At 38.9% G+C, this 14,877-nt stretch overlaps 1 protein-coding gene across 1 annotated transcript in view; it reads left to right on the forward strand.

Moving 5' to 3' along the window:
* The window catches only part of ITPR2 (inositol 1,4,5-trisphosphate receptor type 2), a 265,394-nt gene that overhangs the window by 70,624 nt on the left and 179,893 nt on the right, over positions 1-14,877 (forward strand). Inside the window, exons 11-18 of the mRNA XM_054072496.1 lie at positions 5,372-5,526; positions 6,902-7,001; positions 7,159-7,319; positions 9,533-9,674; positions 10,414-10,572; positions 11,570-11,742; positions 13,907-14,026; positions 14,128-14,313. Of these exons, the coding sequence (XP_053928471.1) occupies positions 5,372-5,526; positions 6,902-7,001; positions 7,159-7,319; positions 9,533-9,674; positions 10,414-10,572; positions 11,570-11,742; positions 13,907-14,026; positions 14,128-14,313 (1,196 nt within the window). The remainder of the gene's footprint in view (positions 1-5,371; positions 5,527-6,901; positions 7,002-7,158; positions 7,320-9,532; positions 9,675-10,413; positions 10,573-11,569; positions 11,743-13,906; positions 14,027-14,127; positions 14,314-14,877) is intronic.

Genomic DNA, 14,877 nt, shown 5'->3' on the forward strand with positions numbered 1-14,877 from the left:
TCAAGTACAGCTGGGAACCTGGCATTCGTTAGTGACTTTGTATTAAAGGCTGTCTTTGGACAGGTACCTTAACTCCATTTGTCTGCATGAGAGCACTAATCCTAATCAGTTCCGAACTCACTTTTATTGTTGAGATTTTTCTTAGGATTTAGACTGGTATGTGTTTACATTTCCTGCAAAGAAATTGGACAGTTCTGCCATGGACTACCAGTTGCAATTTGACATACCTCATTTGACTTCTGTTTATCTATATTTGTGAATTCCAAACAAGTCTGCAATTCAAAGTTTACTTTCTTGCTTCCAACTCAGGTGATATATTGTTCTGATAAACTCTGTAAATTAATTTATTTTACCTTCCAGCAACTGTTTATTTAATTAAAATTTTATAATGTGGGACACAGGTAATGCAGTTTAAACAAACAGAATAGGCTTGGGGAATTTATTGTTTTTTTTAAAGGCTTGGTTAGGAATTAACCTGACAACAAACAATCTGAAAAGCATAAAAAAAATCAGCTTTAAAATGGCAGTGTCTCTGCTTATATAAAGCCAGCAGTCAGACCACTTGATACGCTTGGGAGAGAAGGGGAGACACAGATGCCGGCACATTATTATTATTCTGCTGCTGCACACAGGTCTGAATCAGCTCTGAAAGCGCATACATTGTTTCTTACAGAATGTCTCTGGCTCCTAACAACAGAATTGCAACGTGATGTCTCTGCTAAAAATGCTATGACTCACAAATGAGTCAACAGCGAAGGTGTTACAGGAGGCTAACTGCTGTGCTGTCTGCCGAGGCTTTGTAACATGCAGGAGCAAGGCTGGCCATTAATTTACTCAGTTTTCTTTTCACATAGAATTTTTCAAATCCTCTGACCTACGGAGTTCTGCTCACTGCTCTCTGAAAATGCTGGTTTTGTAAGAGCCTCCTAAACTGGGTTAACATATTGAGATACCACCTTGTACTGGATTTAACAGGCATTTTCAGAACTCTGGTTGCTATTAAATTTAATTTCTGATGAAATCTGTAGTGCAGCTTAATGTATTCATTCAGGACCAGGGCATTATCCTTGTCTGTTTCTATGCTACAAGAGGTGTCATTACCAATTGTCGTTGTAGATTTGGTTTCTAAAAGAAAAGGTAATGGCTTCCTATTACTTTTTGCACTTAAGAAAGGCCTTTCCATAAGCAAAACTACATGTAAATCTGAACTTTAGGTATGATACCCAGTTTCAGTGAATAAAGGGTATTTGGGATAGGTCACAAATACTAGCAAATTATATTAAGATCTGTGAGGAAGAGTTATCAGGTAGGTTACAAGTCTCAAGAAAGAGAATCTGATTATTTTGTCTCTGATTACAATATTGGATTTGTCTTCAGTTACATCAAATTTGCCCTTCAAATTGCAAACACCATGTTGTGCCTGTTGCCATTATTTTTTGTTAAGTTTCTTTTTAAATCCATCTGATACACTGCAAATCACTGCTGGTAGCTCAGGAGTTGTGGACTTCGCTGTAAGCCTGGATCAGTATTTTCACGACTGTTTGTTTTCACTAGCTAGGACTGCTTTTTTGAATTCTCAGCCTTCGCTTTCCTAGACGAGTCCCTCCTGGAAGACTACTGGGTCTGCTGGCTTTATGGTAGGGGTATTTTCAGTTCCCCCTCCTGGCCAAGTCTCATCATGTATGTGAGTTGTGTGCTTTGCTTTACTGCCACAGAATGAGGCTGGTGACTTGGAAGCTAACAACCCTCTAGTTGGTTTGAACACTTGAGTTTTGTTAGGCAGAGGAGGCTAACTTTGCTCTTGGTATTTTACCACCTAGTATCTCGACTGGGTCAGTCTTTTGGAAGGTGCAGGTCCAATTCATGCTAGGCAGAAGGGGAGCTGAATGTGAGCTTCATCCTTGTGAGCAATTTAGCCAGTGCATGACAGAGTGAAGTGACTCCGACTTCTTCTCTTTGGATATGTATCTGATTTGACTTGGAACAACCCGTCAGTAACTTGCCAGCATTTTGGAACAATCAAAGCTATTTTTTTTCCCTCAGCAAATTTACTATTTGTTGGTGTTGTTTTACCCACAGTTTTTGTGCTTCTCTGTACTCTTAGCATGTAATTCATCTGCTTTTTCTTTTTTTTGAATAAGTCCTGGGAGTGCTTTCCTTGACCACATCACCAACAGCTCGGAATCTGTTCACTGGCTTTGGCTCCATACTGCTTTAAGCTGAATTTTCTTCTCTCTACTTTTGAGGTCTTTTACAGTCCTTTTCCTCCCTTCTCTTCATTGAATTCAGTTTTGCTGACTGTATCTCTTTGTATTCCAGGTTCTTACTTGAGCAAATGTATTCTTGTTTTCATCTGCTTAGGAATGCAATGCTTCTCCTGAGCTGGTCATATTGTCTAATTAATTTGAAATAGTCTAATACTTTCACTTCTCTCCATGTCCTCATTTAGACTCATCTGGTGATTCAATAACGGCTAGGTTAAGTGCAGATTCTGATGACTGCTTACTAAATTTAATTAATCATAAACATCTTTCTGTGTGCAAGTCTGTGTGTGTTTTCTCTCTCTCTGTCACAGCGGCATGTGGACATGCACTCACACATAAACTTAGACATAAATCCATGTATGTTCATATATGATGACTGTTGCTCTGTCTCTCGTGCACTATTTGCAGAAATTGTTTTCAGAGCTGTGAAGTTCAGGGTCATTTCTTGTTATATCATTTATTTATTGCCGAGTGCTTAACACCCATAATCAAGGTTAGGTTGTGAGGTGTCTGAGATCCTAGAGTAGCATTATAAGGGAAGTTCTAAGGTTTGTGCTGGAGTCCAGTCTCAAAGTACTGTGCAGCTATTACGTAGGTCTCATTTTGACCAGCTGAGCTTTGCATTTCAGTTAGCAGTGTTACAGGCACTGCCTTGCCCTCTGTTGAAGTGGACTTTCTTTTCAGAAAACCAGCTCTTGCTCATATGCCAGGTCTGATTTGACAGGTGACAAGCCTGGATGGTGGTGTTTGGATGTGATAAGCAAGCTCTGCTTCTCAATAGCATCTATACGATTGCTGAGGAGACCAGCGAGTGAGTGAAGTCAGCCTGAAACTGCAGGATGAACTTCTCCACAGAGCTCGTGGTTAGCATGAACTACTTGAGTACAGGAGACCTGTCTTTGACTTTACTTCCTGTAACAGAAACCTGCACACTCATGCTTAATGACCTATTGGAGATGACCAGACATGAGTGAGCAAAAAGACATACATAACGCAGAGTAGAATACGATTTTGTATTTTGGTCTGTTTTTTTTCCAGAACCCCAGGGAAAACAATGCATAAAATTATGAAGTGTCTCGCTTTTTTGTGTACCAGCCTTTTTAGTTTGGAAATTATAGTAGAGTGGGTTGTTTCTGGGAAATCCTAACTGGTTTTGAATATAAGATTGGGAAATATCAAAAAGTCTGGATGCTGTCATAAACTATCCTGTGCCATTCACCCCTTTACAGACCTCTTGAATTTTAAACTGATTTTCCATATTTGTTTGGAAATTAGGAATTAGATTTTCATTTGATGCTAGACTCTGACTCAGGCCTATTAAGCTCTTAAGAGGATTCTCTTATAGTTTGCCTGCCTTTCCTGTTTGGGTCTTATCTTGAGTTTGGAAAACAAAATGTGTATATAAATCACAAAAATTTTGGCTATTTTTTTCTCATCCCTTGCATGCAGGTTTAGTTTTTATGTGCAATTTTGTTTAATATTTTTGGCTGTAAGGTATGGAAGGATGTAAGGACTGCCAGATAAGAGTTTACTCTTGTGCAAGGCACATGAGATGGTTCCCCTTTTGTCTCAGCAAACTTTCCTCTCAAAAACTAATGACAATGCTATAATCACTTTGAGCCTAAGAAAAGTTTCTGAGAGGACTTTTTACTGTTTTCTTCTACTGTCTCTCTATTGTTTTTAGAATTGAAATCTCGCCTTCTCTAGGCTTGATAATGAAAAAATATATGTTTTGGAAGGATTAAAAAAGTGCCTTGGACTAAGATTATAACTAGCTATTTCTTACATGGTTTCAGGCATCCTTGATTTTGTTGCTTAATCAATTGGCAATATGAATAATCAAGGCTTTTTTCCTTGATTGTCCCTGACAGTTTGGCTTTAATCAAGGTACTAATGCAAACTGAGTACAGTCTAGCCTCTTCACATTGCTTCGTACATCTCTTCCCTAGTGGTGCACTATAAATCATTCTAATAGTATTTCAGGTTTCCAGTGTTTGATTTTTCTTTTTTGGCTTTCTTCATTCCTCTTTTCCCTTTCCCTCTGTGATGTATTTCATATATGTGAAAGGCCCTGGGCTGCTAGTCTCTTAATTGGTTATTAGTCTTTTGTAATATGTGTAACTCAACACCCCAGAGGAGCAGCTTTTACTTATGCCAGTAATTCTGTTGTTTGCTGTGTGGTTACAGGCACAGACTCTGAATTAATCCTCCAAACAAAGATATATGCTTAGGGAAGGTAGGATTTGACGTCTGTGAGGATAAAGGTGTGCAGGTAACTGAAGATGGAGATGAGTGCTTTGTCGTGCTGGGTCACAAAATTCCCATGGACTTTCAGCAGATGGTGGGAGGCAGATCACCACCTTAGATTTGCACACCTCTTTTGAGACACCAACACAACGTAAATCTGACGCTTGAAAGCTAGGCTCCTCAAAGGGAGTCAACTTCTCCGGTTTCAGTGGATGCATACAGACCTATATTGGATCTTGCCTCCAATGCATCATCAGCCTGTACTAAGGTTGTAATGCAGTCTAGCTGGTGCGTTGTGTGTACCCCTTCTTCCAAAGATAAGTTGATCTTAGTGGAGCAGATATTCTGACTCTTGCTGTTTGGAAAACGTGCTGCTTTAATTCTGACCACACGAGAGGAAAAAGCAAGCAAACTTAAATAAAACGACTGCGGAATTAGGCAAATTGCCTTTTTTTTTTTTTTAATCCCCTCCCCCCTTTACAAAATCTAGTTTTCATTAGTTCTGTTCTTTTAACTTTGGTCTTTTCCAAACCAGCACTGCATAGTTACATCTGTTGAGAGTAAAGGGTCTACAACTACTGCAGTTTCTTTGAAGTTGTAGGTGTCAAGTAATAATGTATACAGTACCACAGTCTCTCTGTAGCTTGTGACCTGCTGTTGTTATAATGACTGTCTGAGACCCCATGTGCCTGGGGCAAAGTGCATCCTTTGTGTTACACACTCCAAAGCCAGTCATAGTACATTCTTACTAGAATGTAAAGAAAAAAAAGGTACAATTCAGATATATTACTTGTTCGCAAGGTAATTGGAGAATTTATAATGGGCCCTGATGCAAGCAAATAACCCTTGTGCCTAATCAGCAGAGAGACGGCGACCTTCCTCCTTCAAAGAAGAAACGCCAAGCAGGGGAGAAGATTATGTATACTTTAGTCTCTGTGCCACATGGAAATGACATTGCATCTCTCTTTGAACTGGATGCCACCACTCTTCAGAGAGCTGATTGCCTGGTTCCAAGGTAAAGAAAAAACAGGAAAGAAAGTAAAAAAGTAGTGCTGCATTGACAGGGTTTCTTCCTAGCATTATGCTGGTGAGTAAAGCAGTAAAAATCAAACACGAGCAAGTATTATCCTTCAGTTAAAATCTGAAGAGCGTTCATGGATAAACAAGGGATGTATAAAACATGATACTGCTGCTTTGACTGGGTGAAATAATTATAAGGATAAAACAAGTGATACTTAAAGAGATTCTGTGAAGAGAAAAATAACGGGCTAAATATTACACAGATGTATATGAGGACAGAATTGAGTCCTGTGCACTGCTTGAAAAAAAAACTGTACTGCTAATAGATCTAACTGAATTGTTCTCAACAAAATAACGTGTAGAGTGAGCTGGGCTTCTGTTCCCCTGACAGATCATGACACCACTGAACACATTTGTTATTCAAATGGATTCAGCAAGTGGCTTCTGGGTTTTAATTGTGAATATTTGAAATTTCAACTGTGTTGCTCAGCTGAGATTGGATACGTAGGAGTTGGTTGTGACTGAATGGGCATGCAGATATTTGGGGCTAGTTGTTATGAGGGTGGATTTTAAAGCTGGGTACCCGCAAATACCAATGTATGCAGCTTTGAAGTATATTTGCTATGCTAAATTTTGCCACATAATTTGCTTACTTGAATACTCAAAGCCCATCAGCATAGAAGAGAGAGCGTGAATGAAGACCACAGTGAATATATTTAAGAAGTAGAATTCAGAGTAAAAATTGTAATTGATTTCTCAGCTCTGCTTTTTGATAATACCACAAATTATCATATGGAAAGAATTTAGCAGTATCTCATGTCTGCTTTTTGTTCTCTTGATTTTCAGTTGAGAACTAGTGCTGTAAATGCTTGCTCCCTGGAGCAAAGTTTTGCACATCATAATGGTGAAGCTGTGAAACCATGGTCAGCTTCACTTTCTGACTTTTCTGCTATGATTGGTTGAAAGTATTCGTTACTTAGCAAAAAAAAAAAATTAGTAAAGATTTGCTTTTATTCATGAAATGTATTTCTGTTCGGATGTTCGGATTTTATGACACCTTTCTTTTAACTTTTTTCAGTAAGGAATACTTTACTCCTAGGCTCATATGAATACATAAAACCAGCATTCTGCATAATCCTAAGATGCTGTTTGTTCTTGTTGCAGCTCTGTTCTGGGTGGGAAAGAAGGAAGCAAGGGAAAAGGGTACTGCAGTATCTTTTAGGTCTCCCTTACCCTTTTGTTATGAGCGGCTTGTGTGGGTCAGGCCCTCAAGTCTGCTTTCGCCATCATGTGTTGCATTGCATCCCACCTTGCCCACTTTAGCTCAGGACTGATCCATCTAACTTGTTGTTTGTTTTATTCTCCTCTAGGAACTCGTACGTCCGACTGAGGCATTTATGCACTAACACTTGGGTCACTAGTACCAGCATTCCAATAGACACTGATGAAGAGAGGCCTGTGATGTTAAAGGTAAACATATATCTTTGGGTTTAAATCCCAGCCTCATTGCCTAAGTTGTCTGTTGGTGATCTCATTTCTAACATATAGAGTAAGCATAATAATTAGGATAAATGTAAGAGGATTACTTACCCATATAAATCAAATATCAAATCAAAACCTACTGCAGATTGGGACATGCCAAGCAAAAGAAGACAAGGAAGCCTTTGCCATTGTATCAGTTCCTCTGTCTGAGGTCAGAGACTTGGACTTTGCCAATGACGCAAACAAGGTGCTAGCATCAACTGTGAAAAAGCTGGAGAATGGAACAATAACCCAGAATGAACGGAGGTTAGTGAATTTTAGTTTTTTCCCTCCTAAATTGGTGTTTCGTTATTCATGACATCATGGTGTCACAGTAATGGGTAAGTTAGTAACATCTGCGTGGACATAGAAGCAAATGGGAGAGGACACTTCAATGTTGAGAGTGCTAGCCTGGGAGAGATTCCATCTCTGACAGAGTATCCTTACTGCACCTTATGCTGGTCTGTGTACCTCATCTGTAAAATGGAGGTAAACGGCACTTGGCCAGCTCACTGGCCTCATAAATAAATGGGTAGCTCGCTGGGCAAATGCGAAGTAGTTGTCATAATTTCCTGTGATAAAACACTTCTGAGCTGTAGTACGGAGGTCCATTGCATTTGATCCTCATGTACAAGAAAGCCAGCTATGTAGTAGGCAGCATGGCAGTTTTGATTTGTGCGGAGTTCTCTCTACTGCACATTTGTGCTGCAAGAGCAAGTAGAAGGAGGTCTTAGAATGACTGAGAAGGTTCTGCAAAAGTCACTTTTCTTTCTTGTTTCTATTTTTGCCCTGTTCTCTTTTCCTATTTTATGTAATTTTGGTGTTTACCCTTTCAATTCATCTTTTTTATCTGTAGTGCTATTAGAACATCTTTCACAGCCACCCCTGAATTAGGGGATTTTATTGTATGTTGTAGCCAAATATATCCCACTGCCAATGATGTAGTTCACTGTTTGCTTTCAACTGTCTCTGGTTAAACTGAATATTAGACAGCATCTCTGGCAGTGTTAATTTGTAGCTTCTATTTCACCGTGCATAATAGGCAACTTTTTGCTGAAAATGCAAATTTTTAGTGATAAAACTGATTTTTTTGCGGCTGGTTGTCAGTAGCGATTAGACCAGATGATTTAGTATCAGGTGGAGGATTTATCCTAGCAGGCAGATCTGTAATGGCCTAGATGTTGGTAGTCAGCCTTGAAAATCTGATGGGACATTTCATGATTGAGTTGAACCAGAGAGGGATACAACATAATCGGAGTGTGACATCCCTGTATTAGCCTTGCACCGCTGTGCCACTGCAACCCAGTGTTGTCAAGTCTTAATGTTGCCAGATTGGTACAATGTACATGTAAAACATTGCAGAATAGTGCCATTATTTGTTTGTTCCTGTGATTTCCTTTGGAAAAAAAATTGCTCTTGGCTCTTCCCTGTGTTATTACCTTCCTGCTTAGGTAAGTAGGGAATTGCAATGTTTATTCCTAGTTGCTCCATTTTACATCTATCTTTTCTACTTTTTCTGTTGGAGGAATCTTGCTTTTCTCCACCGGTGGGGTGAGACTTTTAAAGCTAAAACTCACTTAGATGGCTTGGCTGAACAGCCCAGCCCCCTCGTGGGTAGTGGAAGCTTTGTGTCTGGCTCCCAGATATGACTTTGAAGATCTACTGAGCATTTCCCTGCCATTTTCATAGCATGCCTACGCTTTTAGTGATTGTAGACTAGAGGAGGTCCAAATTCAGATGATGCTTACCCAGGGTAGGAGACATACTGTATTTTGTTTGTAAAAGTTTGCTATTTCTTTCAAGGGAGATTCATGGAAATCTGTGGGCATTGATACTTCTCTCTGTGCATGCCTGGTGAGGTATGTTAGTAACAAGCAGACAATGACTACTGCTAGTATTCTTTTATTTCTTATTTTCTGAAGGTGGGAGAGGAGGATTTACTACTGCCTCTGTCCTTGTTAGCACTTGTTTCTGCCTTATCTTCTTTTATGTAGAAGAGAAAGTGAAACAAATATAGTCATTTTTCAATAGGTGCTTTGGTCAGTAGGGAAATAATCTAATGGCAGAATGTACTTATTCCCCTGGTGAGTACAGCATCTTGTTTCATGGACCCATGTCTGTGATAAAGTATAAAAATCCTTGCTAGCCTGCATAAGAGTGTCTTTCAACTGTTGTTAAGCCTTGAGGCCAGCTGGTATAGATTTTGGATTTCTGAATACGCTGCATCAATCCAGTATCCTCTGTTTTTCTCCTTTCCCCCCCCGGTTGTTGTTTAATGCCTTGCTAAACATCCATGTGATGGATTTTAGCCTCTACTGAACTGAAGCCTGGAATCCTTAAGTACATGTCAAACTTAACTTTGCAGTGATTGAAGTTCCATTGCGCTGGATAAAGCTTGTTCTAAAAGGTGATTTTCTTTCTTAATGAATCCTAGCAAGTATTGAATGACTATATAATAATGATTTGTCTATTTGTCCTAGGTTTGTAACCAAGTTACTGGAAGATCTCATTTTCTTTGTTGCTGATGTGCCTAATAATGGGCAGGAGGTTTTGGATGTGGTCGTTACCAAGCCAAACCGGGAACGACAAAAATTAATGAGGGAGCAAAATATATTGGCTCAGGTATGTCCTATTGTATTTACAGACTAGTTGTAGGAGAGAGCGATTTGAGAAAATGGTGCTTTTTGGGGAGCTTGGCTTATGCCATGTTGGGTTTGTGTCTGGTTGGACTGCATAGGTGTGAAGCTCATTAATCAAGTCTCACGTCTTGGTCTATGAACCAGAGAGAAGAGGTTAAGTCTGCTGTGTGTTAGTTTCTTGTGATTCTGATTGCTTGTAAAGCCATATTTGATAACAAACTGTTCAGCATATTTGAAACAAGCTTGCTACATAGTCTCAGTCTTGCCAGCATTCCCCATATAAGAAAAATTCTGGTGTCTTTATGGATCCCTGACTTTATATGAGGGCCAGCCTGCATGTAAATCAAAATATTCTCTTCAAGCAGCTTACTAAAATTAAAAAAACAGTGAAAAGAATAAAACCAGATGGCAGTCAGTATTGTTCTCCCTTTTCATCCTTAATTTATCCAAAGTTAAAGCACTATTTCAAGTTGGGAATAGCACTCAAGTGAAAGTAATGCCAGTCAAGTTGTATGTAAAGCTAAATGCTTAAAGCTGTATTGTCTGAGATTGTTGGTGTACTCGTACTCATCTGTGTATGACTAAATATAAATGCAGTGAATCCCTTCTAGTCAATAAAACCCTTGTGCTGATCCTGTCAGAGGACATTTCCATTGACTGCTGTAAGTTAAGCTAAAATCTTTATTTGATTTTTTATTCTCAGTGATTTTGATTTTGAACAGATATTTGGGATCCTCAAAGCTCCTTTTAAGGACAAAGGTGAAGGATCGATGCTGAGACTTGAAGACCTAGGTGACCAGAGATATGCCCCATACAAGTATATGTTAAGGTTGTGTTACAGAGTTCTCAGACATTCCCAGCAGGACTATAGGAAAAACCAGGTCAGTGTTATTCGAGATAATTTTCCTCCTGATTTATATAGTTATGTATCCTGGGTTTGATATTGCTCCCTGCATTTACCACTGGGATTCTGCAGTAATTTTGTACTAGAGAGTGGTGTAATTTTGTACAAAACTAGACTGAGTTTTGTGTAGGTTAGTAGTTAAGAAAGTAGTCACAGTCTTATGCTGAGGAACAGTGTTTTTGTTTTGTAGGGACTTGTATGTTAATTATCAGTAATGAATATCCAAAGTTCAGCTTATACCTTCACAACCTTGCAATGAGACGGTGGTCCTCTGCTTTATTCATGGGCTTTTTGTTATTAAATTTATGCTCTTGGACTCTGGGTTGTAAAGTGGGAAGTCTGCAAAACTGCCTGCATTCTTATTACTTAAATACTTAACGAAGGCTGGCAGTGAATGAAACTGGAGGTTATTCTATCAGGTAGCCTGATTTCTCACAGCTGGAAACTCCCTGTGAGAAATAGATTTCAGAATATAATGTCTAGTACTTTGCACGTTGCAGTGCAGAAAAACTAAACTAACCTTATAGGACTAAAGGAGTTGAGCATAACAGATTGAACTACTTTGTGTGGCTGCTTTTTTTTCCTTGTAACGCTTTAGTGAAATATTTCTCTCTTGGAGGGGGGAGAAAGAGGGGAGGAGCGAAGACTTATTTAAGAAGCTTTCTTTCCTGTTACAAAACTCTTTTGGTTTTCCCTTTTAAAAAAATTGGTTGCCATTTCTTGAATTTTGTATATATTTTCACAGGTTCATTCCTTTGGTTTGTGAAAGAATAAGAAGAGTTAGTAATTCCTAGTATTGAATCTGTTTCTTGTGGTACATATTTTAGGTGTTCAGATGTTCTTTTGTTCTGGCCTGTTCAGAGAGGAAAGTTTTGAGGGTTATTTTGATTGCTAATTGAGCTGGATGCTTGTGGTTCTAAAAGAAAGACATTACTGCTTAACAGGTCATCATGGAAATTTTCATTTTTTTTCAGGAATATATTGCTAAGAACTTCTGCGTCATGCAGTCACAGATTGGTTATGATATTCTGGCAGAAGACACCATTACTGCTTTGTTGCACAACAACAGAAAACTGCTAGAGAAACACATCACTGCTAAAGAAATAGAGACATTTGTTAATTTACTCAGGAGAAATCGAGAGCCAAGGTTTGAAGTGGTCCAAGTAACATTCTTTTTCTGTATTGATATTTGCAGTAGCTGTGAATCTGCTTGCTAGTCATCCATTTATTGTCTTTTTCTCCCAGCTTTATTTTGACATAGTAGACGAAAAACCACATGTAGTTTCATGCTAGAAAATATCAGAAATGCCTATAATTCTTGGGATATGATTGTATTGTATCTGCATTTCAGTACTAGACCTTATTGAAAAGCAAGGTTTGTACATTACAGGACACTTGGAAATTTGGTTTAGTTCAGATTGAGACAGAGAGAAAGAAACAAATCTTGATTTCTAATAACTCTGCAGCTCCTCTATGAAACTGCCACTTGTGTTGGTTCCCCTGCTAGTAATCTCAGTGCGAATGACACATATGTCAGTTTTTCTAAACTTTTATTAATATCAGTTTTCCTGCAGATCCTGATTCTGGGTCAGACCTGAAAGGAGCTTAAGACAGTAAAGATCCTGGTAAAATATGTGTTTTAGACCAGATCTTGTTCCAAATGAAAAATTTTGGCCTTGAACTTCACTCAGTTGGAATTTTTTTTATTAACTTTAGGTCAGAATATAAAGGAAATGGATTTTTAAAATGGAAAATCTATCTATTTTTTTCATTGTATTTTCAGTTATAAAATTACAAGCAATACAAGTATAAGAAATTAATGGACTGAAGGCCAAATAATGTCCTCTATAATTGTGAATACCATTTTTCTCTTAATGATTAAGGTTATTGCTCAAAGCCCAGGTGCTTCACTGCTTTCATTATTCTCTATATGTCTATAGCGTTTTTGTCCCACTCTGTAATCTCATTGCCTCTCCCATTCTATACTGTATTGGGTTTAGTCAGTACTACAAGGCAACTGCATGACATCAGCTCCTTCTCAGTGCTTACGGGTCCTAGTGTTTATTCACAGAATCACCAGGTTGGAAAGGACCCACTGGATCATCGAGTCCAACCATTCCTAACACTCCCTAAACCATGTCCCTCAGCACTTCATCCACCTGATAATCTTGTCATTTTTGCGGGGTTAAGGATATCATATTATTTGTTGCATAACTACATTGTGCAACTGTTGTGTATTCACTTCTTTAAAGCTGAAGTCAAGGAGCAATAAATATTTGAAAAAAACCACCTTGCTAAGATAGTGCAATCTGAACAGTAAAGGCTTGATCTTATAGCACTTACTTTCATGGAGAGTCTCCTAGACTTTTGCAGCTATGCTTGTCTGAGTAGGAATTGTGTCAGTATACATGAGATACAAAAATTAAAACCTTTATGAATATCAGCTCTGAGTAGGTAACTCTCACAGAATTCTTTGTAATTATGTGCTGTTTACTTAATATTATCTTTGTGATGCAGTATTGCTGTGCACTGTTAACTATCTGTTGCTACAAAGCTTAATTTCAAGCAAGTACCTAATCAATGTCCCAGCTGTGAGAAAAGCTTCAGCCTGAATCTTGTAGACATCAGAAGACCTAAATTCAGGAGGTGAATTCATAAGAAACTGATTTCCGCATAAATCTTTGTTGTTTCTCCTGTGTGTGGAATGACCTCTTTGAATACAGAGTTCCTGGCAGATCTTCACTCTTCACTAATTGTTTGCTGCATCACTTCAGAGATTGTTTTAAGGCATCTTTAAAAGATGGAAGTGTGGACTCTTCCAGTGTGATGGAGATCCTCAGAGGGTACACAGCTATCTCCACAGCTATATCTCAAGTATATTTTCTTGCTACTTGGGTTTGCAAGACATGTTACCTGGTGGGGAAGATGGGCAAGAATGTGTACTCTTGCGTTTGGTTCTTGACAAGGACGAGGGCCTTCAGGGAAAGCTCCCTTGCCAGCCAAATGTAGGACAGCCTCAGGTGGCTCTTAAGTTCTGGCACAACTCTTTGGCCTTTGATATGCTGAGAATTGTCACACTTGGAGTATTTTTCTCTTCTGTCCCTGGCTGTTCAGCACGACTCAGGGTGGCTCTTAAAGCTATTAACTGTTCTTTATCTGTTGTGAGTTGCAATAGAACCTATGTTGATAAACCTCATGATATGTGCTTCCTTGAGCATCACTAATATGTGATGCTGGAGATTTCAACTGCAGTGTTTCTCTGTAGTATTTTAAGCCTCATGTTCTGTTGCATCTATGTTTTTTGACTGCAGATTCTTGGATTATCTTTCGGACCTGTGTGTATCTAACACCACAGCAATACCAGTAACTCAGGAACTCATCTGCAAGTTTATGCTGAGCCCAGGGAATGCTGACATTCTTATCCAGACCAAGTGAGCATCCATAATAAGCACATATTTTTTTGTTATCTTCTCTGTTGTTAAATTCGTGGTAGTTTGCTAGTGGCTCCATTGTGAATTGTTTGTGATTGCAGGTTGGTTTCGACACAAATGGACAATCCCTTAGAGTGCCCAGTCATCTCGGATGACATTGATGAAGAGGAAGTGTGGCTTTACTGGATTGACAGTAACAAGGAGCCTCATGGCAAAGCCATCAGGCATCTAGCTCAGGAGGCGAAGGAGGGCACAAAAGCTGATTTAGAAGTCCTTACCTACTACAGGTAAAACTGTTTATTAAATGGAATAAACTGTAAACTCTTTGAAGGGCCTGGTGCTGTTCTTAGCCAGTTCATTGGCCAATATCAAGAAAGGAAACCGTGTCATGACAAAAACTGAGATTAAAAGTTTTTTTCAGCTTTCTCCTCTAGGAAGCATTATGATCTCTGTTGTCTGTTCCAGACAAATCTGAACTTTCCTTTGCACATGACAGCTCTTTTAAGCTTCTGTATCATTTTGTCTCTCACCTGTTATTTGTTTGGCTTAATTTTTAAGTTGTGCTGCTCTGGAAATGAGGCATGCTCTGAGGAAGGAGAGTCCTGAGAATTAGAGGGGAAATGGGATCATGAAATGGTGTCTTACACTGATTGAAAACAAATAGTCCAAATGATTCAGCCATCCATTGAAGTCATAGGGACTGGAGCCTGATGTTAGCATTTTTAATGGCTAGCTGATCCCTTGATTAGAAAGTCACTCCTGTTATTTTTTAGGATTTATATCAGAAAGACTGATATGAGGCTTATAAAATGAGGTTCTGAGTTGTATTGTTTTATTTCCAACTGATTCTT

The sequence above is a fragment of the Cuculus canorus genome, chromosome 1 (assembly GCF_017976375.1).
Source record: "Cuculus canorus isolate bCucCan1 chromosome 1, bCucCan1.pri, whole genome shotgun sequence".
NCBI lineage: Eukaryota > Metazoa > Chordata > Aves > Cuculiformes > Cuculidae > Cuculus > Cuculus canorus.